The sequence below is a fragment of the Manduca sexta genome, chromosome 24 (assembly GCF_014839805.1).
Source record: "Manduca sexta isolate Smith_Timp_Sample1 chromosome 24, JHU_Msex_v1.0, whole genome shotgun sequence".
NCBI lineage: Eukaryota > Metazoa > Arthropoda > Insecta > Lepidoptera > Sphingidae > Manduca > Manduca sexta.
This window is the reverse complement of record NC_051138.1, coordinates 10,028,082-10,055,575: the sequence shown is the minus strand read 5'-3', so window position 1 is coordinate 10,055,575 and position 27,494 is coordinate 10,028,082. Positions and strand designations below refer to the sequence as shown.

General features: G+C 35.0%; 1 protein-coding gene across 2 annotated transcripts in view; it reads right to left on the bottom strand.

Annotated features, from left to right (window-relative positions):
• The window catches only part of LOC115445404 (hemicentin-1), a 66,295-nt gene that overhangs the window by 15,965 nt on the left and 22,836 nt on the right, over window positions 1-27,494 (bottom strand). For both annotated transcript variants that reach the window (XM_030171653.2, XM_030171654.2), the window contains exons 2-3: window positions 5,703-5,889; window positions 3,528-3,788 (exon numbers count right to left, since the gene is read on the bottom strand). In XM_030171653.2, coding sequence (XP_030027513.2) covers window positions 3,528-3,788; window positions 5,703-5,889 — 448 coding nt within the window. The remainder of the gene's footprint in view (window positions 1-3,527; window positions 3,789-5,702; window positions 5,890-27,494) is intronic.

The following is a 27,494-nucleotide window of genomic DNA, read 5'->3' as shown; positions in this document are numbered from 1 at the left end:
GGTCTGATGAAGTCAAGAGCATATGCATGATGTCTTCATTGGTTGACTCACGTGAACATTCCCTCGAATGATATAACCTATAACGTCGATAATCCTTGTTGCATGCTCTTTGAGCTTCTTTTATTAAAATAACTATAGATAGAGGAGCCGCGAAAGTTATTTTACTGCCATGAACAAGAACTTTGTGAACCGTATTGGACATATAATACCAAATGTACAAACTCACGTATAGTTTAGCAAGTTGGGTTTTCTACATGATCCCCTTCATATCGTTTTGAAGGTCCAGAGCCACTTTCTATGGCATTGGATTCTGGAGGAATCACATTAATTAGAAATGTATTATTTGGCCACTCTTTGTTTTTGCCAAAAAAAATATTACTTTGTTCTTGATGCGGCAAGCCACCTTTTCGTGAAATTAGGCAAAAATATTTTACTTGACTTGTTATGTATTTGATCTAGTATAGTTTCTGAAAGTTTTGGATAGTTTTTAGACTTTTAATACACTTATACACTTCCCGGTTACTAGACAATACAATGTTACGTACCTGAACTTAAACATTTGCTAAAACTTGCCATAACTATCGAATACTGTATTATTTTGTCAAATCTGTATTAGTAAATAAAGAGGAAAATGATAATTTATGAATTTTATAGTCAAAATCTGTTATTTTCGTGTTAATTACCGTAATTGTAGTGTTTGTCCTTGTTTTTTGTTTTTCCGACAACAAAGAAACTCCCAAGTAAAACGGTCATTTTTCAATAGTTTGCAAATTATTGCAGCTGAAACCTATCTGATAGTTATCCTACATCATTAGAGTATCATTTATGATATGTTTCATTTTAACGCTCGTTGACGCAAAAAAGTTACAGCCAATGAAACAACAAAAGTTGGCAAAATAAAGGTTATGTTGTTTGAATCCAAGCCATACATAAATTAATGTACAAATAATAATTATTTTATCGTTTTTAAATACCTTAATATATGCTTTCTTAAATAAAATAAAAAATAAAACAAAAGTATAACTTATATAAGCAGTGTGACACTTGAAACAAACGTCTTTTTTAACTCAATATTACGTCGCATCCAGTCTTACAAGTTTGGGGCCTTAATTTTCCTATAAAGAATACACTAAATTAAATATCCTTCTAGGCTCTAGTTATCCAACCTGTCGACTTTAGGTTTTCGACATAAACTATAGCAATATCTAATCTGAAAAAAATGGTATTTTTTCCGCGTTTTTACCACTGTGCGACGTGGCGTAGCTAAAAACAAAAAATTGTTTGAAGTTCAAACGTGCATTACGGTTGTCGCTACACTGTCGTGCAAATAAAAAAATACTTATTTTAACCAAATACGAAAACCCATACGAAATGTTACGAATATTTTTTTTATTGGAGAGACTTTATGCAAATATGGAAATGGGTGAAGCTACAGCTTATAATGTACTGAATAAAGCGGATGTATAGATGGCAGAATACAGATGAGCAGATTAAAGGAATAAGGGATAAATATATAAACTTATTTTACAATTATTTAATATCTAAATGCTAATCAGTAGAACGATATTATAACCTCCAAAGCTCGCAATACCGATTTTGCTTTTATACATAGTATACATAAATAATGGACCTAAAGTATTCGACAGAGAGTACTTGGATCCGTTACTAAACAAAAGTATGCTAGCGCGGCCTATAATTGTGGCCCTCTGCTGGTACCTACCTATTAATACAAGGGTTTTGTTCGTTACAAAGCCGCAACTTTTTGGCGGAACAGACGACCCCGACGTCAACACTTGATGTTATGAACGTTAAGCGGCACTATCAATATTAAATTGAATTTAAACAATTACACCCTTACATATTCATCATTCGACAGAGTATACAATACATTCAACAATATAAAGTCAGAAAATTGATATATCTAACCTTTGGCCTCCTCAATATTCAACAGGCATAGCTGTATTTTCTCCCGAGCTATTCGAGCCGGAGCTACGTACGCAGTAGACATGCCTTCCCCGTGTTACACACAGCGTAACAGAAATTTGAGCTCGTCGCAGTTCGTAATTTACGCATCTTCATGCAGACGACACTTTCGGCAAAATTATTGTTCCGCAGAGTGCCCTAAGTATTTTAAGTTAGGTGTATTTTATAAAGATATGATTATTTATTTAAAACCCTAGAAATATTTATTTCTATTAAATCTTAGGCAAAAGCACACGTGTAAAGCCGCATTAAGAACACTCTATTAGCAAAAATCTATCAAAATAATATTTTCTCGACAGTGCAAGAAAATACCGCAATACAATATTGGAAATTAATAAAAGAAACATCACGGAGCAGCTAGGTCTCGTAATTCGATATGTAAAAGAACGTACGTGACGGTAGCTTGATCCCTATGATAAATTATGATAGTTTACGTATCCGGGTCAGGTTTCAGTGCGGATGTATTCCGGTCAACTTTTTTGCAGTGTGTGAGCACCTCATTTTCATTTTCACCAGGAATGATGTCGACTTTTTATGCAAACTATGGCACGGAAGGCGTCGACGACAGTACCATCGACCCAGTTGCCGTATTTTTAACCCCGACCAAGGCAGCAGGTATTAGAGCGAGACACTACCTATTTCTTTGAAATTCATGTTGCGTTTCAGCTTCTTAATTAAAATCGGCTTTATCGTGATCTAAGTTTTGTTTCGTATCTAATTATATTAAAATATTAACGCAGCACGCTTAAAGAATAATATCTGTGTCTACTATACTTTGGCAGTTTATTGCAATTACATTTAATTGTGGTGTGTTGCAGTAATTAAAACTGTCAGTGTGCATTGTGTTAACGAGGTTCCAATCGCTTGGCATTTATATCTTGTGCCATATAAAATGTGCGGTCATTTCGTCGACCGCTCTCCTGTAAGGGTACCGTATCCTTTCGCTTCCGTCCTGCTCTAATTGAATCAGAGTTACAGCCTACGTGAAATTTATGACCGCATTTATCAGAATTTAATCTTTCCTGCACGCGGTCTTGAAAATGGGAGTTAAATCCTGTAAATATTATTTAAATGTTGGCTTTCCACAAAAGAAAAGGATTGGCCTGCGAAATTATATTCACGACCTAAATAGAATTTTCACGCATTGTGATAATAATCGTAGGATAACTAGATTCGAATAACAAAGAATGAATTGAATTGCTAAAGGTCTGGAAGGGATGCAAAAAGAGGTCAGAGATTGTAAATTATTGTATATAAACCGAATATGTACCAGAGTATTAGGTACACAATAAGGGACAGTTTGGAGATCACAATAATACAGTTGGAATCACAATTAGTACGATCTATATTCTAATACAAAAAGGTTCCGTGTACGATGTAGTAAAATACAAGACTGTCGTCATTCATGTGCTCACATAATTAGCATCAAAATCTTAATTTTTGATGATAATCTCGTAGAAAAACTTTCTACGTGTCTGACTATTATGACACATAAATTGGTAACTGGATATCAAATTAGTTACTAGTCTGAAGTTTGTACTGACTTGATAGTTGGTTCCGGGGAGCCGCCGGAGCTCGAGCAGGAGAGGTTAAGCTCTCGCTCCTCCTGTGATTGCGCGTGCGAGCCCGGCGTGAGGATGGGCGCGCGCGGCTGCGTCAGCACCGTCAGCGAGTGCCCCTGCGAGTGCAGCGTGCGCCCCGACCCGCCCGCCTTCACTCGACACTCAAACCGACCATTGTCCCTCTCGTACGACACATTCGCCACCAGCAAGTCATACCGCCCCTCTGACGGTGCATATGTTATTCTGAAAACAAATATAGTTTTAACGTGTTTATTAAGTATTCATATGTATTGTTAAGAACTAAAGCCGTTGTAATATGTTATCATTTAAGCTTATACGAGTAAACCTTTTTTACGTTACATACATGTTAACTCTCGGATTACAATGGGAAAAAGTCGGGTAGTATATTATGCTCTGTACAGGGCAGTAATTTGCCATGTTAACTAATCCATTTCAATATGTATGAGTAAAAAGAAAAAGTCTGTAATATCAAACTAATGAACTAGTAAACATTACTAATAAACTCTAAAACCAGTTCGACGGATTTTGGTGGAAGGACATTCACTAAAAGATAACTGATATTCTAAGGAATAACTTATACTATTTCACACCTTGGAAATGTTTAGGATAGGGCGCTAATAGAACAAAAAGTTTTCAAATTGGAGATAAATCGTATTCTAAAAAAAATTATTGGCATGTGGTTTATGGCCGGAAAGTGACATAACTTTTGATCCAGGAAAATGCACGGTTACTACGCGATCTTTATTTCGGCAAAATACTATCACGTGATCTTATCTGCGAGTAAATGCTAGTATGTAATAAATAAGACCTATAAATATGATACGCCTGAATACATGGCAAACAGCCGCGAGCGAATCAAATTGGATTATATTTATGTTACCTATCTCAAACCCGAAAACAAAGCCGTTTCATTCCTTTTTAATAGTCAATTATATCAAGCCACAGTATATGACGTCACAAAAAAATCTTAATAAACACTGAGTCATATTTTCAGATAATAAATAAGATGTTGCGTCTGTGTTCTCTATCGATTGAATAAGCGAGGCTCGATGAATATCACTTTACGAAAAAAAATTGGTATCTATTTTGGTTAAATTTGTAGCACTTTTTATAATTTTCTATATATCTGACTGTTGATAATTTATCCCGGTATTTAACAATAACATGTAGGTTTTGACCATTATTCAATACGTTCGCCTGATGTAAGTTGTTAGTTGGCCACAGACATGTAACTGGTATTAATTTGGGTCGCAAAGCCATATAGAATATTAGCTAGAGTATCAAATTCTAGCTTAACGCGCATTCTGTTTACAACTTACTGTTGGTACATGTGCTTTGGGTCAATTTAAAGCTGCGGGTATATAATATTTTTCATGCGGCTCCGCCTGCGTACAAAAGATTTTTCGGGATAACAGTCCCGCTTTATATTTTCCCAGAATAAAAACTAGCCTATAGCACTCAGGATTAATGTAGCTTCTTATTACTGAAAAAAATATCTAAATCGGTTTAGTCGTTCCTGACATTAACGCGTCCACACAAATAAACTCTTTAGCTTTATATAATAATATATTTGCGCATTTTCCCACAATATAAAAATATGCAATGTGTATAAAAATATGTGAGATTTGAAAATAGCGTGCTCGCTCGCGTTGTCGCAATAAGTGTGAACACACACCGTTGCCTGCTCAATAAATAATTTAATTATATCTTATATGTTAAGATATTAGAGCGGAAGATACGTACTCCACTTTAACGTGGAATAACGAGGCCAGGCACGAAAAACTTCTACACAAACAATGATTCCGTATTGACGAAAAACATGAGAAACCATGGCATTGCAGCATTTACTAATATAATTACAAGCGGAGACAGGGATTTTATTATAATACACATCAAAAATGTGAAGGAAGTGACAGCACTGAAAGTATGAAAGCAGAATTACCATATTATTCCCATTATGGTCGATAACATTATCGCAATTTTATTATAACTCGTACAAAGTTTTCGCATTACACGATTGTTCTTGAAGATGAACTATTTCCCGCGTCCACGAATGACTCATTTTCATTTAGATTGCTCGATATCTGATTCATGACACAATATAGAAAAAATAATAAAGCAAAAATAATAACTTACTGATAGTTTGTTTCTAAAGGAATGTTGCCTATCGCAACGTTCTCATGTCCGCTGGCGGTGCTGCGGACCCAGTAGTAGGTGAGGGGCTCGCCGGCGAGGGGTTCCAGCGCGAACCGACACTGCATCGTGACATCGTCACCCTCTCGCGCGTCGTGTTGCTCGTCATCTGCACACTCCAGCCATCCCACTGTAACAACGCCAAACATCTTTCAAACAACGTCTATTGTACATGCACTTTATAAGACAGTTTATGCATAATCTTTATATTATTTTTTTCTCGCAGCCCCACTTGCCTGAAAACATAGCGCGTCGGCGGGATAAGGAATTTTGTTTGCTATCCTATATTATATTAATACAGTTTAAACAGATATTTGAACTATGTCTTAAGTATTACATATGGAAATAGATTTTCGTTTTAGTTAAATGTTTATTACAATATGTGTATAGTCGGAATTTTAACTGCAGGAGTAAGACTTTCTTAGACTAAGAGCTCAGGGGATCTAGTTATTGTAGATACTAAGTAATAAGTATATACTTTGTAATGGAACTCCCAGTTCCAACTGAATCTAAATTATTTATTTATTTACTTCAGATAACAAAGGACCCATAACGAAAATTATACAATGGTTTATTTAAGTCCCATCGCAGGCGTTGATATACTATTTATTTATTAGATCTTCGTGTAAACGGGATAAACAGGAAGTTATACTAACTGGCGTTTAGTATTTGGAAAGTGCTAATTATAATTATCATATAAGCGTAAAAGAAGAAAATGAATATTTAAATAGCTTTCCTTAATTTAAATCTATTATACATCCTGCATAGATTACTTGAAATGACTTAAACGTAAGAAACAAAATCAGCGCTTCTTCTATATAAACCATTTACCTCGACGTTCACTTTCTACTTAGCCCGTATGACCTGCATCGTTACCCATTTCCAACACATTATGCTTTGAAAATGTTCGCCCAATATACACTGTACAGCATATTAAACATTATGTGGAAGTTTATCCTCTACGTCAACTATAGAGATTGATGTTATCTTTATCAACCTCATTAGATACCAGAAGCTATCTCGTCCACGGAATACGGAGTCATCTATAGGTCGGCTTTAGGGTTGCCGAAACGATACACGTATAATATTCCCCGCTCCCTTGGATGGACACCTTCGACGTTATCACTACATAGTATAAAACAAAGTCGCTTTCTTTATCCCTATGTCCCTTTGTATGCCTAAATCTTTAAAACTACACAACGGATTTTGATGAGGTTTTTTTTAATAGATAGAGTAATTCAAGAGGAAGGTTTATATGTATAATAACATCCATTAATTAGTGGAGAAATACTGTTATTTTGTTATGTGATACCCGTGCGAAGCCAGAGCGGGCCGCTATATTTTTATATACAAAGTTCACAGTTTTTCTGTAGTGTATTTAGTATCAGCATTGCACCCAGCGAAGCCGGGGCGGGTCGCTAGTGCCCTATATGACGCTCAAACTAGGCATATAATATATATTCAAGTTATTAGTAGCTCAGTCATCTGATGTAAATTTTCAAGCCCTAAAACTCAAGATATACGTTATAACGTTAAATTTGTACCGATGATAAATATAAAACTGGAAACCTGTCTAACATAAAATGTGTCTGCATACTAAATGAGTAATACTAGTCCATTACACTGTGTTTTTCATGTGATTATACTTTGTTTTAACGTCCGAAACGACCGTTACAAAGTGGGCTAGTTTACGTGGCAACCATAACGCGGCACACAGGCGGCGAAGCAACGGCACCGGCGCGGCGCGGCGCCCGTGAACATCGCGGTGAGGCGGGTGCTCTGGCGCGGGTGCGACCGCGGTCAATGACACGAGGTCGCGTGCGCAGCCTGCCAGCGGTGACGCCACGGCCTCCAGGACCCTCACGGCCACAATGTCCCCATGATTATGATAACTCAATATAAATGTTACGAGGAAATAATACGAATAATAATTTCTTGTAGTCCACAATATTGGGAACAAATAAATTGTTTAAAATATATATGTACATAAATTACTTACTTATGCTCATACCTGATTTACCAGCATATGAAGTTATAGGTACATGTAATTTTACAGGTGCGAAAATAATTCAATCTGCCTGCCTGTTAAACTTTTTCACGTGTAATATAGGGAATGAAAGTCAAACGTTTGAATCGTTTATTGGAAATAAATACGGAGTTAAACTGAAAGAATGAATAAACTAAGTTTAAAATGTAAAAAAGCTGAACATGTATGAGTTGGTCTTGCGCACCAGGAGCTCCGTACAAGCTTGTAGGTAAAATATATAAGAATATATGTTCAAACTTGGCAAACATAACTTTGGCCTTCCATCCGCAGACACAGTAAATTCCCCTTTTTTGTTATTAAAATATTTAAGGTCAACGGTAAGTTTTGATTCCCTCATGAAATCGTAAAATATGCGTCGTAAATGTTCATATGTTTTGATCGCATTCACTTACAAGTATAATTTTCTCACAGCTGGAAAAGATTATAATCCCGAGTATTTGATATAAATTCCAACTTAATGCTTCTTCACATTCCTGAGAAAAAGGGTCTTGACAGCAGCCAGACGGACAACAAAGTGATCCTATAAGGGTTCTATCAGAGGCACAGAACTCTAAAAACAAACAATTGGAGGGGACATTGCGTAACATACCAAATTTATAAGTTGTATAACCATCGTAAAGCTAGGTTATGCCCACAAAGTAAAAAAAATCTTTAATTGGTTTTAAGTAACGGTGTAGATAATTGTAATTTTCCGGTAAATGAAATGGACCTTTAGAACAAAATGAATTGCGTTATTTTATTTTAGTTGAATGCCGTAACTAAAGACTAAGTTTTGAGTTCATCCCTCTTGAATTTATAAATGCATCATAATAAAGTTCAGTGACTATGGGATTTTCATTTACAGTGAATGTAAGAGTTATGTATTAGGCTTTATGTACTGAATTTCTCTTTTTATTCATCTGGACCTTTTATGTGTAAACCACTAAAGCAATTCTGTTAACTTTTTACATAACAGAATCCGTACAAATTGAGAGTTTAGATTACTTCGGATTCAGGATAAATACCGGGTTCACAAAGGATCATCGATTTATTTTGGTTTTATCTTTGTGCATACTTACTTTAAGAACAAATCACAAAAATATATACGAAATAAAATTGAATGCTCCGTAATCAAAATTCCGACGTAAATTAAAGCATGAACTTGATTTAACATGGTTGAGTAAGGGTTTTAAATATCAATTTATTGGACTGGATATTTTTTCTTCATAGCATTATGTAACCCTTTTTTATTGTTTTACGCGGGGAGAAATGCGTTATCGCTATTACCAATTGGAGGGTCAGTGGAATGGTTATGTTGGTTTCACCGGTCATACAGTTCTATGTCGACACTCGGGAGTATAAGATCATCCGAGCTAGCATACCAACACCGGCATACCAACCAACTCGCGGTGGCCTTCTTCGAGGCATACGGGACGGCTTTGGGGTATCTTGTTGCACTTAGGTCGGCACCGTCCCTGCGCGATACCGCAATGCGACACCTCTCTAATTGAAGGGGCTAAGATGCCCCCAACATGCTGAAATATGCCTTTGGAGACTACGACATCGGGAGACCTACTTCCCGCATTGTCGTTCACCTCAGAATCGCTATAGTCGAGCGAGCAGCCCCCACTGCTCGCCCGCGACTCTCTCTAAGCCCCAATTAGTCACCTCTTAAGACAGGCCGGGGATACCGTGGCGGAATTCTTTAGATGCCCCCGAGCCACAAAGCACAGCATTATGTACCCTAACATTATTATTTTGCACTAGAAGACCCAGTGAACTTCGTAGCATCTACATATATTTGTTAATATTATTATTCACTGTGAAACGCAATAGGGTACCGGAGTCATTTTTGTTCTTTACTATTATGAAATATTTACGTTATATAGATTATAACACAGAAGGAATTATTAAAATCCAGTAAAAAATCTACAAGTTATAAGTCTTGGAATGTCGGTGGAAGGGGTAATTAACAAGAAACAGAAAAGAGATATTAATTGTTTTATTATTTCCAAAATACATAAAGAACTATAAGGAAAAATCTATACAAAATTTATTTTTAGCTCCTTCTTCTACTATTACTTGAAATATAAGGAGAGAATATGTTTTTGTTGATATCAACAAACGTGACAACTTACGTACCTATATGATTGATGAAAAACAAATAAGAACATTTGCGACACCGGTGTCACGTAAGCGTTGCGAATACAAGCGGTCATACAGAAACATTGACAAACGACAACCATCACATGGCCGAAAGAATTCCATTTCATAAAACAAATTGAATACGCCAGTTCGACTTTGTTTTGCAATATTTTTCTCAATTTGCCTCTTACTATTTCATTGATTCATATTTTTGTACATTAGTATAATTATAAATGTTCTACTTTACATTGAATAACGAAGTTAATTTACATCTGTTCGAAGTATTAATAGGAGCTCAATGTGCTTACTATGCACGCGCTGATGATCGCGAGAAGAAACGGTGCCACGCCGCGTATGTAGTTTGTCGTGTACAGACTACAGAGTAGATACCATGAACAACTTACGTAGCGATACTAAAGTGCGCGCACGCAGAATTGGATTTTGGTATTGGTATGTACGTAAAACCGTTCAGGCACATCAGTTTTTAAATTTCGTTAATAATTGCAGCGGCTTGGCTACCGTCGTTTAGCCGTATTAGTGATACGAAGCCCCGACTTTAGGGGCCGCTCTTAGCCCATACGTTAAACTTAGCGGGCAACCAAAAGTTCGCAAACTCTTGAAGAGCCTCTAACAAATTTTGAAATGGGACCCCTGCCTGACAAGCTACATCACTAAATAATTTTAATAGCCCATATGACTGTAAATCTTAGGTTATTTATACAAGTAATTAACATTTTATGATTTACCGACATGAACTGGAAAAGTAAGGGTTTATTAAACAAGAAATATTTTTGTAACTTGTACTATTACAATTTCATCCATGCTGGTTTTTTTTTTTGAGATCTACTGCAGTTATCACCGGGGGTACCCTGCGAACGTTGTATAAGCGATCCGCCGGCTTAGCAGCCACGGCAGTCCCTGTGAGAATTTGGTGGGCCCTACCGTTATCACCGAGGGTGCCAGCGGACGGTACGCTGGCGACCCTCGGCTATCCGGTCACACGGCCCGGGAGGAAGAAGGGAGAGGATAGAGGGAAGAAAGAGAAAAGGAAGGAGAAGGAGCTTTCTAAGGATGGTTGGAAGAGAGAAGGAGGGGAAATGTTCGCGAACCCTTATAGGCCATAATATGTAGTTAGCAACCATGAGGTATACACACTGAACTGTGTGCCCAGGGTCGCAGCAAATGAGCCCTCACGCATTGGCGTGCATTTGGTGTGGAGACAAAGTGCACAAGAATTGCCGCGGCGGGGATACATACTGGGTTAAAGCCTTTACAGCCGGTAAAAGTTATTTTTGGAAGTGAAATAATGCATTTATCCCTTAACATTATCTTAATTACTTATCAGTCAATATATTATTTTGTGTCGAACTCCTTTTTTCGAAAAACTAAAATAAAAAAGACGATGTCAAAACATTTCTTACTACAAAGAGTTGGTAAATCTTAGGGTTTACAAATCAATCATAGATTTACCGTACTTCGAGGTTTTACAGTAACATATATACTTAATGGTATTCCAGATTTTCTCAGAGCACTAAGGCACATTTCAATGTCTGGCCGTGGTATTTGTGTGGCGCAACAAGTATGTATGGCATATTTTATTATCCACTTGAACACACGTGTTTCCCATTGTTAATGATGAGTTTGAGTTACACAAGCGGGAAGTGTGGGGCGGTGGCCGGTGGGAGGCGGCGCGGCGGGCGGCGACGTGACGACTCAGGCTTTAAGACGAGAGCGTGAGAGCATGCGGGCGCCCGATGTGCCTTGGTGCTCTGTGCGTCTCAACAAAATCCTGCCATTATTTAACACGTTAAACAAAGAAAATCATAATCACGTTCGTTTGCGTTTTGTCCTAATATTATATTCTATTTAATTGCGTTTTGTATGTTAGTATGTCTTTTAGACTATAGGAAGTATATCTCCGAATTAAAATACATAATTCTATAGATTATTTGGCGCACATGATTTTAGAAACGTTCAATAATTTGTGGTGGATCCATTTTCCCGAAAGCTAATGGCACAGAACCAAAGTGGAACGCAAAATTTTATAATACAGACTGTTGGTATAAAGCTTACAAAGGTGGGTCTCGGGGACAAACGGTTCCGCGTACATAACGGTCGTCACAGTTCACAGATGTACCCACCTACTTGCCACTTGCGTGCAAGCTCGCTATGTGCTAATGTGGTTACGTTTAAACTTAATTTTTAAAATATTTCAACTCATGTGTTGAATGTGCAATTGGACACGTACTCTTTTTAATTTGAAATAAACGTGTGTGGCAGTGCACCGCTGCATTCGACTGTACTATTATTCAATAGCCCGAATGTGGCATTCACTTTGCTGTTTTTCAGACACTAGACACGAAACACTTTTCATCCTTTTGTTTTGAGAAAAGTGTGTTAACGTGAAACATATAAATTACACAAATATTTATGAAACAATATCTTAGAATATTACCATATGCAATCGGTTGGTTGCTTAAATCGGTCAACGATTTACTTAGTAGGTGTGCTTTACATAACATAATATTAACATTTGTTGGAATTTGTGTGACGATGTTATTATACCACTTAATTTTCGCTTGTTTTGGTTTGTTTGGTGTGAGAAATGGAGTTTAACCATACCAATACAATCAACGATAAGTTACGTTATAGTATTGCAATTTTAATGCTCGCATATTTAACTGAACAGTAAACACAGCTAGTCTGTAGTAAAATTATTCGAAAATTACTTGTAATCGTACTTAATAAAAATTACATTTTCAATTCTCTATAACTTTATTGTAGCATTTTTAGTTAACTTCAATTTCGAAATAAGTATAAAATGGGTTGAAGCAAAATAAATTTGCAATTTTACCTTTAACTTATTTGTGTAATAGCGCTTTCCATAATTAAAGAAATTCACTTCACTGCATTATTCCAGTATAAAGAGGAAAACACAGTAAAGTGCATTTTTAATTATGCAAGTATATAATATATTACTTCGATAAACACCGACGTACCTACCAAATGTAGTAATTCAGTAAATGGTGTATAATGCAGTAAACGTTTTTAAATGATTCGAATAACAATAATAAATAACCACGTTTGTGTTTAGCGTGACGACTTCTGAATTCTACTCCAACATGCAATACTTTTATAACTCTCTTTTTGTAGTAAAGCAATTGTTTATTTTTTCTTTTGTAGCGACTGCCAATGTAGCAAGTTAAAACATTCTGTAACGTGGTAGTTTCTAACTGAGAAAGTTTTCTTTACGTGCCAAGTGCTAACCAATTGTGTGCAACTTGGGCTTTACTCACACGGCAATACACTTCACTTTTTATTTAGGAAAATATCTAATTTCTTACATATTATTTAGTTGCGCATAGATTGAGTATAAATGTGCGTAAGCCTTTTATACTGCAAATGACCCTACTAAAAATTTAATTCAATTGAAAAATATTTTATTAAAATTAACTTGCGTACTAACTTGTAAATGTAGCCGACGATTTATGGCTTTATTAATTTTCGTGTGTAAGTAATTAAACAATTCATATCTTCTATTTGTTAATTATACGCAAATATTCAAAAAGAATTCTGGTGGAATACAAAGAGCCTAACTTTGTTTTCCCTAATGTCCTTATCAAACGCAACAATTAGTGTTAAATTTTCAAAGCACTCGCGTATTGTGGAAACCACCGCTTAGAAACAAACTTACAACTTTAATCGCTGATAGCGACAACAAATGGCTTCCCTAAAGGTAAAATATTGACGTCATTGTTTATCAGTACGAGTAGTTTGGTAATCGTACAATATTTTACTAACAAGCGATGGACAAAGATATAATAATTTTATGTTTGTAATAATAAAAATTAAGTTTACTGTCAAATAGAACTCTTGGCAAACAGAGGGACCCGACCGATTTTCCATTCCAAAAATCAACGTAGAAAACGAAGCGCTGTATACACGAACCATATCTGACACATGAAAAATTATTGTGAAAGCTTGTCCTTTTTTACGATTTTTTTTCGCTTTTATAGGGGATTATAATTCTTGTCTAGTTCGTCACAATACTATGAAATGAATTGCAATGCGATCAGAGCGCATACAATTTTCAAAAAGTATCACGTGATACAGGTCCTTTTATTTACCTGACGTACCCAATATTTTTTTACCGCATCGGCCTTTTGTCAATTAGAATCTACCTGATCATCGTGAATAGGGTCGATTGTTCAGAAAGGAAACATAAAATTACCAAGTGTTCGCAGAACTTTTTGTTAAATAAATGCCGCGGTTACTATTATTATACAAAGTTACAGTTCTAAGGGGTGGGAACAGAGGATTTCAAGTTATGCGAACGCTATCATCCTCGTCAGGATTTTAAGTGTTAAGTACTGATAAATTTGGTGTCAAGTGGTCTAAAAATAGGTCAATATGGTGTTTATCACGTATGAAACGTAATTATAAGCAACTCTCACAGCTTGCTCCACAGATGTCTGACCTTTCCGTTAAGATAAAGCAAATACTTGTCGCATAATGTTCTAAAATCACTAGCGCGATGGGATCAGTTGATACAACTGCGCCTCTAAATAGTTTTAATAAATGGGACTTATGCGGTGTGTCATATAATATAGTACATTTCTTAGTATATTATTTCTTATATTTGTTTCAATTAGAAAATCGAATTAACATACTTATTCAATTATATGAAATGTCATTTAATTTAATTTTGTAGCGCAGCGACATGTGCATCAACCTTACATCAATTTAATACTCGTCTAGCACTGTGGTATTGCATGACAAAGTTAAATTGTTAAATAGTGTATGATTATTGGGTAGTAAATCATTTACCGGATTAATATAAGTAATGCATTTGTGGTTAATGGCGACTGATAATACATAATATCATGACACGATGATGGAATGCGACATAATCGATGATATTTGTTAATTTACTGGAAATTATTTAGTAATACGTTATTCATAACTTCGCATATGCTGAAATCACGCAGTTCTCGTTGTTGAAGTAAATTGTATTAATGCATCAGTTTAATAAAAATGACGAGAAATAAATAATTCAATTCTTCTTTGCACAGCAACGAACCGCTTGTCAATGTGACATCATTCACGTTCTGCTCGCGGCTCTTCCTTGAGATACCCCGAAAAAATAGCATAAAACGTATTTCAGCATACACAACGTAAGCATTAGTTTCTTATGAATGGAAAAATAGAAATTGGAGTAGTGCTTTCAAAGATTTGCGTGTTCAAAGTTTGAACAAGCCAACCAGATTTTATAATATGAGAGTAAGCATCTATGGGTTATACAAAGTCAAAAATCTACCGGTCGACACTCGTTGTCAATATTTCTAAGGCCTCAAAAAATGGAAAAGGACAGACATTAAATATCGATAAGTATTCTTTCTAATTGTTTTGTGCAAATATGTCTAGGATATTAAGGTGTATATCGTATGGGTTATATTCGCTTTCGGTGTATGAAGAGGCCGCACATTGCAAGAAAGAGGCTGGTATCTTTCTCGTGAGCGTTAAAATTATTGAGCCGACTTATAATAACGTGAGATACGTGACGAAGTAAATAATTTTTCCAGCCGTGATTAACGCAACTCTGGTGAAAACGGAGTAACGAAAAGATATCGCACAATTTGACAGTTTCGTTTTGCATCCTCGCTTGTCTTTGGTTATAACGGACCATTAACGAGAGTCGAGATGAATGCATTCATCAGCTCGATAAACGACTTCACAAATACACTTAAAGGTACAAAATGGCATTCTAAGTTTTAGTTTATTCAAAACTTAAAACATAAAACAGATGTTTGCTTTATTAACACTGCTTAAAATTAATGAGTTTTATGTTAATTTGAAACTTTTGGAGCGGGTGTGAGATGCCGCGCGGTGAAGTGCAGAGGCGCGGGGCATGGGCTACAGCGAACTTGTGCCCCGGATGTGTATGACGGTGTGAGCAGAGCGCCACATGTTTACTTTTTACAACCCAAGCACCCTTCGTTCCGCGCACATGTCGAGAACTGAACGCAAAAAAAATGATCACGGATATCGCACCCGTTGCCAGCGCGGCCCAACGTAGCTGCAACATGGCATGAATCAACGCTTCAAATATTCCTATCCTAAGTCGGTCTTTCATAAATTAATTTCATTGTCTGACATTTTAAAATACACTTTTTTAATTATTAAAACCGGCCAAGTGTGAGTCAGACTCGCGCACCGAGGTTTCCGTACAAACCCGTAGGTAAGTAAAAGTTTACTCATCGCAACAATCGAGTCATAGTTATGGTATTTATATTGCTAAATGAAATCCATAACATTATAATATGGACAACGGAGGAGCATGAATTATAGACATAGGTCTAAAAATTTAAGGTTTTCGGATTTTTTCCTTTATATGTGCTATAAAACCTTGATACATGCCAAGTTTCAAGATTCTAGGTCTGGAAGTACCCTTTACGTTTTGACTCCTTTGCGAGTAGTTGCGAGTTTGAAAAATTGCGACATAAACGTCTGTATGTTTTGATTGCGTTGGTTTAGAAGTTTGATTTTTTCACTGCTCCTAGGTACGGTAGACCTGAGTATTTGATATAAATTTTAGCTTAATACCTCCACACGTTCCTGAGAAAAAGGGTCTTGACAGACGGACGGGCAAACAACAAAGTGATCCTGTAAGGGTTCCGTTTTTCCTTTTGAGGTACGGAATCCTAAAAACTACTTCGATACAAATTTTTGTTATTAAACGTTCTGTAAAATGTGTTGCGCCATTTTTCTCAAGGCTAAAAATTATAGTTTTGTTGAAAGTTTAATGGTTTTGGTTTTCTGTTTGGATTCGATATGTTAACTAAAGCGATTTCTCAGGTTATCTTTTGAAATATTCTCTCTGCCCCTCATGGCTGGTTGAATCACTATCATGCAGTGCTCAATTAAATATGTAATAAATAATTTAAGCACATCTAATCATCTTTATTACGAAATAAATTTCTTTAGAAAGACATTAATTTTCAAACATTTTAGTATGATGTAAGGGAATTAAATCCTATAGTATTGAATAATTTAAGACTGTCATTACAACTTGATTGATACAGTTCAAATCCATGTCTAATCTGATTAATGACTCAAAGGTTCAATCGGAAAATTGGTTTCGTATGACTTTAATGTAACAACTACAAACTAGGCACCACACCAACGGCGATTTCAACAATTTCATAACGTGTTAATTGTATTCGCTAATTATTTAAGCAAAACATAAATTTTGTAATCACTATTTTGAGGCCGCCAAGATGAGAACTGAACATGAAACCCTCCTTCCTACAAATTAGCTACGAATGGTATTTACTCGCTAATTAATCTTATCCGGCACATTATTTTATAATCAAGTGAATATGCTTGTATTTATAAATTGCACAATCATGACAAAGCATTTGAATAGATCCACATCCTCGTAGATAGGCACTGTTGTACGTAAATGAAATAAAAATATTATAAAATGTATGCGTTTATTATATAAACCAATATTATTGACTCATATTGTGGAATAGTTTCTATGTAACGTTTTCAAATTATCAGAAATTGCACAAACTTACATTGGCAAAGGAAAGTGCCGGTTTAATATCAAATATTAGAAATCAAAAAGTTTTAAGATTATATAGAGCGAACATTGGGAAGATCGCCATACGACGATTTTGCGCTTATGTGATGGTTACTCAATCTGCCGTGAAATAGCAAAACATCAATACAAAATATTTCATATTTTTTCCATGTTGTGATTTGCACGTTTCTAAAGGCATAGTAGCATATATTGGTAACTATGTTTTTTTAGTAATAGGTAATTCCTGTAGATGCTGTGTCATCTTGTCATACGGATATTACAAATAAGACAACGACTTATTACTGATTGGTACTAACTTTTGAAACACAAATTTGATCCTAATGTCCCTTCTTTAACTAACTATAATGTTTAATTTGTTGAAATATATCAAATCGATTTATGTGATTATTTTAATAACCTTATTCATTACATTGGTGCCTTACTTGAAACTGGTATAATATGAAATTTAATTCATAACTATTACTATAACGACCCTTGTATTACTTCCATTGTAGAAACATTAATATTCTAAATGCAAAGGAATCAAATAAATATTCTAAAGAAATCGTATACTTAGAAAGCATAGACTGGCCGGTACGTAGACGCCATGTTGCATTTCAATATTATAGTGGGAAAGAGACATATATATAAGGAAAGAGGGAGATGGAAAAGACCGGCTGGGCAGGTAAGCGCAGGCGGCGACAGTATACGTGCACCGAAATCACGAAGCCAGATGCAACGGCTGTCTGTTGGTCGCCGTCAAGGTACTACCTTCTATACATAGCTGTGTGTAGACATTTTAAAAAGTTGTTTCAACGTAAAACCTTTGTCGTAGCGCGCCAGGTATCCGATCACTAAGAGAAAGGTTAGCAAAAGCTGTTTTTTGTTTATTATTCAATGCTCAGAATGGGGTCCCATTTTGGCAGGTAAAATCGAAGAACTAAAATACATTAGACATATGGGTAGTTTTGGACGTACAAGAACCACTGGCACAATGTTCGAGAACAATACATACGTACTTATATTTAATTTCATGAAGACCCCAAAAAAGTAAACGTAATAAGGTTACAAATTTAATATGGCCCATGCATCGTAAAAAGATAAAAATTCTGGAATTAAGCAGCTATACCTACCTATATAAATTATTTCGTACTGAGACAAGGTCTTGAACGTAGCGCGGCACAATCGGCATGCCAATAAACGAATTGGTAATTTGAGTGTACGTGTGCAAGCGACGTGGCGTTGTACGGTAGGCTGTAGGTACTGTGAACTATGCGTAAGTACTATAACGGCGAAGTAGCGCTGAGTACGTGATGTCATGTCTACGTGCAAGCCGCGTCTCAAGCTGTTTCATAATTGGCTGGACATTGTTCAACAACTAGTTTCCTATCCGTTGCCAGCTTTGACCAAACCCATCAACTGGCCAAACAGTATCCGTACACCCAGCCAAATAAATTTTCGATTTTTTTATCCTTTGTAATCACAAGGAAGAATTATTGACACGATACAATAAAACGAACCAACTCTTATTATTAGTAATGTATGTCTTCTATGAGTATACTTCGGTAAATATTTCATCAAACTTCCATTTCGTACAAATAATATTTTATACATACATTCACACGTAATATTTAATTGATTTTTTACTACACTTTGCTCGCGGCTCCATCAGACCAATTAGTCTAGTTACCTATTCATCGCTACAGACTTCAAGCGAATAGATTATTATTAAAATCTCTGTGTATGTAAAACGTGATAGGATAATATCACTAACTAGGTAATATTTTTGTTTTTATACAGGTGTCGCAGAATAGTTGTAATTTGAAGTGTATATTATTTAACTCGCTTTTCCCAACTTAGTTATAGCTACATGAATAACTAAGATAAAAGTATATTATATCACTGAGCTAACAAATAGTTGACTTAACTAACGCATCAACAAAATTAAATAAATTTAAAAGGATATGAATTTACACAAAATACCACCGGCTTTCTCAACTTTTAATATTTTTAGCTTGATGTTTTTGTTGGTCCATGCAAAGGAAAATGTTCACCTGTATATAGGAGTCCGTCCAGCACATTTTTTTGGTCTGATAGTGAAAATTACTGGCACAGATTTTTTTTATGTAGTTTTAAAAAAACAACAATAAATATTTTTAATTGCGGGGTTTTCATACAATAACATAGTTTCATGTTTGTTTTGAGTTTATATTTGAAGAAATGTAGGTTATCACTAAGGATTGGCGATATGTTAATAATTATTAGTATTAATTGTCATCGAATTGCTTCAATATAATATGTTTTACGGTAGTATTAATTATACTAAATATTGGACATGAACATGTTATCATACCAATAACAAAATATATTTCGTCACCAAACATTTTTTAAAGAGCAGTCTATACAATATTGCTTTTTAATCAGCAATAATCATCTATTATCTAACATGTCAGTACATGAGACTACTGTGCCAATATCCTTGATAATGTTGCTAAAATATTGAAAAATCTGGTGAAAAGGCCCTTAATGTTTGGCGCTGACGTGTACGAGGCTGTTGGATAAGGAATCGAGGTGCGAATGAAGAAATTTAGCTTTCAAAAAGACATTTTATGTGCAGTCACCCATTCGTTGAAATAATAGATAATATGAAAACAAATTCTTTTAGTTTCTATTCACAAAGATTCCGACAATAGAGCATAAACCGAATATTTCATGAATTATTTATCAGTAAAAGTTTTGACGGTCATGGACTGGTCAATACTTTAATATTAAAAATGGCCCACATAAAATCATAAATCGTCTAAAAAAAGTAATGAACTCCGCAACAGATGTCTATCAAATGAATTGGCGTATTTTCTGAAATATTTCATAAATTGTAAATCATTTTACTAAGCCGTACAACCCCTTAAAAGAATAGGACAGATTTGGGCATTCTTCTTTAGTTTACCATAATAAATTTAGGAATCTACCTTTTAATGATAAGCTAATAAAACTGCAAATTTGATTGCAATGACAATTAATAAGGAAATTAAGCAAATAAATCAAATGTTTTTTTTTTAATTTAATTTACTTTTTAACTTTACCGAATTATGCGTCAACAAATGCCCCTGGGAATGCAGCACAGGCCACCATTATTCTCTGTTTAGATAACATTACTTCAAAACTCTGTAAGGTTTGGTAATTAAAAGCTGCCATTCTGTGAATAAGCACTTAGCTCAAATTTATTAAAGTTTTAATCAAAAAGCTTGAACCTGGTTGAGGTAAGAAAAGCGGAGCAATTGAATCGGGCGGCTTCATGGCGCCCACCTACCTACATGGCTATAGGTGTTTTACGAAGGGTGGATAACGTACGTTATTTGTTAGAAATTCACGTTGCACCATGGAGTTTCCTTTTTTCAAACCCTTACATCTATGTTGGATTCTAACTATATTAATATTCCGGGAAATATGATTTGTCAAATGAAATCTGATTATATAATTTACGAAAGCTTTTATTATTGAGGTCGAGAACATTCAGTTGGGTCGGTATTAATAACTAGCGCTGTATATTTTAACGCGCAATGTATGCCCGCGTAATATTTAGTTTCCTAGTTGACAAATTTTCTCGTTGCTGGTTTCACTCCACTCTCACGTCATACATTAATTATAGCGGCGACGTTAATTTTACATATTGTGAGCAATAAATTACTTATGGTCACAAGTTTAACCAATTGCGACAAAGTAAAAAAAAATGTTGAAATATTTTAACTACGTTCCAGATTTACCACTTGTATGAGCACAGCCCAGCAAACAGTCAGTTTTATTGGTACAAAGTTAAAGCTATCAAAATAAAATTAATTAATGAAAATATTTAAGTAACAAAAAGAGTAATTAATGTTTAGTTTAGTACAACTAGGTTTCTTAGCTTATTACGGAATCCATCGTCGGTCACATTGATTTTTACGTCATGTAATGTTCTTTCCACTTATGAGACATAATAGATACATCAGTTATTAAATTCTTTCAGTCTTTTTATCCTTCACAGTCTCTTGACAAACCGCTAAAGAAATCGATCGTCACTTACTTATAAAATAAAGGTGAAAATGATTATCCTCCTTTCTTGTTGAAGTCGGGTAAAATAGTACCGTTTTCGTATCACTTAAGAAAGCTATAAAAATCTCTACCGCTTTTATACATTCCCGCTCTTTCCTTTTTTCTTACTTTTTTATTTTTGCCGAGTTTCTTTTGGGTACAAATTGTACAGATCATAAAGTTGTAATGAGTAGGCGTAAATACACTGATAGATTTTCTTAACAGTGATAAATTGTTTTATTTAAATCAAAATTTTATTTAAATACAGTGACAACTGGTTATAGCGACATCGAAGGGATCATCGAATCTGAACGCTATATCCGATAGTCGTTATAAACAATACGCTTTTTATATGCATTTATTTAAAGAGTCCTTACAATTTATTCGTTATAACCGAGTTGTCGCTATAACCGGTGTCGTTATAACCGGTTCCTACTGTAGTTGAATTTAACCATAAGTGGTGGAATAATATAGAAAACCTAAATGAAGTGGCGTATTGCCGCCCCGTACTGGTTTAATAAGCATGTGATTGTATGATGGAGCGCGTAAATGTAGGATGCTCGGTAACACAGCGTTTGTTATCGAATTATCTGAATTTATTTTCTATAGAAATTTCCATTTCTCGAAAATGTGTTGATGCTTTAAAATAACCTGGATTTGTTCATTGTGTGCTTACAAATTTTAAGCTTGAGACAATTAAATTTAAAAAGCCTCGTTAGTTTTTGCTCAAATTAATTATGTTAAAGTTTTGCTTTTAAACAATTCCCTGAAGCGACATCGACATTCTGTAACTTTCTAAAGTGCTACACTTCAGCTCGCTTTATAACCACTTAAAGAATTCTGCGGATAACTTAAGCAGTCCCTCTTTAACTTACACTACAGAATAGAATTCCGGTAATAGCAATTTACAACATTTTTAAAAAAGTCATATAATGCATCAGAACATAATACGAAGTTGAATGTAAAGTGAATTTACTACTGCAATATTACGAGACTTCCTAATTTCTGTATCTTCTATCAAGGTTTACTTTTGTTTCGCCTTTCACGAAAATAAACAATAATTATTCTTTTGTGCATCAAAATTCGATATGAGAGTTTTTAAAACGTTTACTAGTGGTCGAAATTTTACCGCTCTTTATTCATAAAATTTAAAATTAGAACGCAATTGAGGTTCCACTGCGCTGAATTTCTATATGAACATTAATTATGCCAAATCTCACAAAGTTCTTAGATCCAATCTTGTATTACTACTGCATGTTTAAATGGGGTTAATCTGTCTATAAAGCATGTAAACTAAAAAAAAAATAACTTTTTTTGCAATCAAATTCGAGAATAGCTCTCAGTCGTAAATATTAATATAATATAATATGTGTTGCTCGCGACTGTGCCCACGTGATAAGTCTTTCTCGCTATAAAAGTCTCTGAAACAATATTAGCAAGTTTTTTTTTTATTATTGATTATTTTAAAACTCCGTGAAAGCGCAAAAGTAAGCGATCCCCAGTAATTAGCTCAAGTACTTAATAGTTTGTGGTGAAACACGCAGGACAATCAACGCAGTAAGCGCGTTTAGATACGAAAAAATAGGTATAATTTCTTGTAAACATTTCCTTTGCTTTATTTTAAGTTTGTTTCGGAAAAAATATTACTTATAAGCGCTTAATACTTAATTTAAATCCACATCAATTGTGATATTATATTTCGATATTCGTTTGAATTCTTTTTTTTACCAGGAGACTTATCTAATAAAAGTCATTTTCGTGCGTCACGTACATAAATATGCAATATAGACAAAACATGAAATAAATTTTACACGGTTTTATCTATTATACAATGTTCCGATTTCGTGGAAGCAGGAACTGTTTTTTTTCCACATGGTTCGACTAAAGTTTTAGTTATTTATCGATTAATTATTAATAAGCAACATCACTATTGTGTTTCACAATAGTTGGGAGTGGAGAAGCTACGCTATTTGATATATCTCTCCCACCCCCAAAATTGAGACGCTGAGGTGGACCAGGTGGTAAGTTTGAATTTATCAAATTATGTGGAACAGTGATGTTGAGCTTGATTTTATAAGGTGAAGTGTGGGCGAGCGGGATCTGCTATTGGATACGTAGCCAACTCACCCCGGAACTAAATGTAAGCGTGATGTTATGAAACAAGTTTTGGAACTTAAGGAGTAATATTTTTGCACATTATTTTATTATGCAAGTATATAAAGAGTAAACATTTGAACAGTGGCGCACGACGACTATTGTCGGAGCACGCCTGGGGCGTATCCATAAATTTGGTTTCAAACATTTTTTCAAATAATATACCATAAAAGCACCTAGTGTTCGCTTCAGTTACAATAATGTATAAAACCTTTAAAATTGGGGTAAATGTGTAATTTGTTTTTTATATCGGGAAAATTATTTCATACTTTAGAGCCGGGCTTAAACAAAATAATAACTTAAACCAATAACCATTATAATAATATTTTTTGGACCACTAAAGATATAGTGCGCGCAAAGTTCATTATCTCTGTTGCAAAATTGAAAAGTTACAACAATGGAAGCGGAACAATCATTATATGTAAGACCCTTCACTCAAAACATAAGTGACAGTGTTATAGCAAAGAGAATTAATAATTATCATCTGGCTAGCATTCATCTCAGGATTAGAGCAAATCTCAATCCCGACAGCAACTTTTCTAACAAATGTAATGAGCCTTAATCACCAAATAAACTCAGTATTTGTTGACCCAACCTACTTTTTGTCTACTTAGACTTTTGTGAATAATGGATCTAACAAAAAATGATAATTTTAACAGTTCGTAAAACGTTATCTGTTTTTTCATCGTGAATAATAATTATTCCAGTGTTTTCAATACTGAATAGTGTTTATCAGATTTACACATGCGAATACAATAAATACTCATATCGTTAAAGCTAGTTTACTGGTGGTAAGTTTCTCATATGTAAGAGTTCGCCTGGGTAAGTACCACCGTAATGTTTATTTCTGCCGCCAAGCAGCAGTGTGTAGTCGCTGTTATGTTCCAGTTTGAAGGACATTGTAGCCAGTGTAACTACTGGACATTATGAGACTTAACATCTAGCGTCTCAGGATGGCGAGCGCAGTGGGATACCAAACAATATTTTGTAATTCTAGGTGTTAGATGGTGTTTCTACTATTTAGGGGCGGTCGTATCGCTTACCATCAGGTGAACGGCAAGCACGTGTCGTCATTCCAAGCAATAAAAAAAATACTATTGAATTTAATATTGAAGGTAAATAATCTTTGTTGTTGAACACTAAACAAGAAGTTATTTTTATATTCATAGCTTTAATGTTTAATTAATCCGAATTTAATCTTTTACTATTAAGTTATATCAGCAACCATATTGGCGTTAGCATTTGAGAATGTTAAACAAACTCTTTATAACCGTTAGGTAGGTCGCCCACGGTGACTCTTTGTAGTGATGGTGTCGCGCGTATCATAGTGCAGTAACGTGTCGCGCGTCTGTCATGTTTGCAAAAGGCGTCGAGTCGGAAGCGATAAAACGCCCAATAGCATCCCCCTGGATCGCTACAAACGTGCGACAGCATCGCTACTGTATAGATACAAAAAACAATTCGTAAATACAGCAACAAAGACAACGTGCTCAATATTATCTCGATGGAGTCCGTCCTGCTAATAATATAGCGTTCACATTGATTCCAGTAGCTATTGAAATTACGTCACCACAGTTGCGCGGTTGCATCTCGTCTGTAGTATTACTACTGAATCGCGACAACATCGCAATTATACCGATACAGAATCGTAAATGTGGGCGCAGATGGAATGCCAGCGACAGCATCGCGGCCGATTTGTGTTTGCGTCGCTGCATAAAGTTGCCGTGGGCAAAGTACTACGTGAGGGTGACGTACACAATAAAAAGAAAGTGCCTTGTAACGGACAGATTTTTGATGGGGACAAATTACATATTTTTTTCGCCAATAACAGAATACTCTTATTAGAAAAATCTTTTATTATATTGCTATGAAAAAAGGACAGTGAAGCTTCATTAAATTCGCACTTTCTACACTTTTATTTTAATTTTAAGGTTATATTATTGAAAAGAGTTAAAAGTACGGTATTCATATTTTTTATGCCAAAGCTAATTAATATAGAAGGCTTTTTAGAGCTAAGGTACAGTAAATTTTTCTTAAAGTTTGTGCAGTTTTCATTACAACTTCACAATATTTTTGTATCCGTGATTGACAATATAATGCGTATGCCGTAATGAAACATGACGTGCGCTTTGAATCCTTTCCCTTACTAAATAAATGTTAATAAGTTGTATATTTAAGGGCAATAATATCTGGCGGTTAAACCTCGCCGCGCCGTAAACGCGAAACGTCAATTTAATAACTATGCATAATGACCTTAATCTGCTACAAACTGCCGACTGTGGTGAGAAAATATTGTGTGAATGGGATAGTGGGAACTGAAAGCTAAGAGACAAACAACTATTGTGTTCACTCAAATCGCAATGTATATCATGTACATTGCACACCTCCCCAAGCAGTGCAGAAACTCGTCGCGAATTATGTTCACTATTGTCTTCGCGTTCCTCGAGTCAAGGTGTAACAAACGCGATGTGTATGACATTTTGGATGTGAGGGCATACAAGAACTAATAAATACACTATCTTTTATATATATTTTGGGACAGTACAATAAATTTAATGTACATGCACTATTTTGTATCTGTTTACCTCATTAGGGAATAAAACAAACGTAGATTAAAATTTATTTCATAATAGTGCGCATAGTAAACTCACAAGTAAATTGTACGTCATCGTAACCTTACTTGGAAATGTACAAAAACGATATGAAATATATTACTATTCTGAATATCAATTTAGCTCAAATGTAATTTCTACAGAATTGCGATAAAGGCGACATTATTAAAACAGCATTTTCAAAGGATTACATTAGAAATGGCCCAATGTTAAACGCTTCAAATAACTTTATTTAATTTAAAATTTAATAGCATTCGTATTAAGTATATATATGTATTTTTTATAATTTAAATAAACTGACGTTTATGATAATAAGCAACATCTATTTTAGATTGTAGCAGAAATGCGACCGGTCGTCAAGTTCCTTGAAATGTTTGATGACAATATTTCATATCCATTGTAAAGTTTTGATTAGTTTATTTATAAAAGAAAACTGCATGATAAAGTAAAGTGGCAATGTTTGATGACAATATTTCATATCCATTGCAAAGTTTTGATTAGTTTATTTATAAAAGAAAACTGCATGATAAAGTAAAGTGGCAATGATGTGTTAATAAAGTGTAAATTTAGAGTATTTCGGCGTTGGTTTCGAATAACGATGGCAGATGTTCGACCCTTTTGATGCGTCAACTAATCTGGTAAACGGAGGAAGGTAAAATGTTATGTTCCTTATACTGGAATATTAACCGAGCATGAAATTATTATATAAGTTATTTCCCTTTTTTATATCACAAGGCAATCATGTACGGCTTATTTCTCATTCATAGATGAACGACATATATTAAATAAATACAAATAAAACACATTTTAAGTAGGCTACCTTGTCCAATCAAATATATCCTAGAACTGAAAAATCAGACCTTAAAGAAAAAAAAAATTAATTATCTCAAGTCAACTCCACGCAGTGTTGCAATTTTAAAAAGGATATTTAAAAAAACACAATAATTAGTAAAAAAAGACGGTGGCAAACAATTCGTCGGTCACTTTGTAGTAAATGATCTCAAAGCGTGATTCACTGTAAATGGCAATAATTCATGTTTTTCATTTTGTACACGCTTATGGCTACATGCGGGTTCAACAAGGAAGGCAGATGGACGCTGATACAATAACTTTCTCGAATTTTGCAACGTGATTTGAATCTA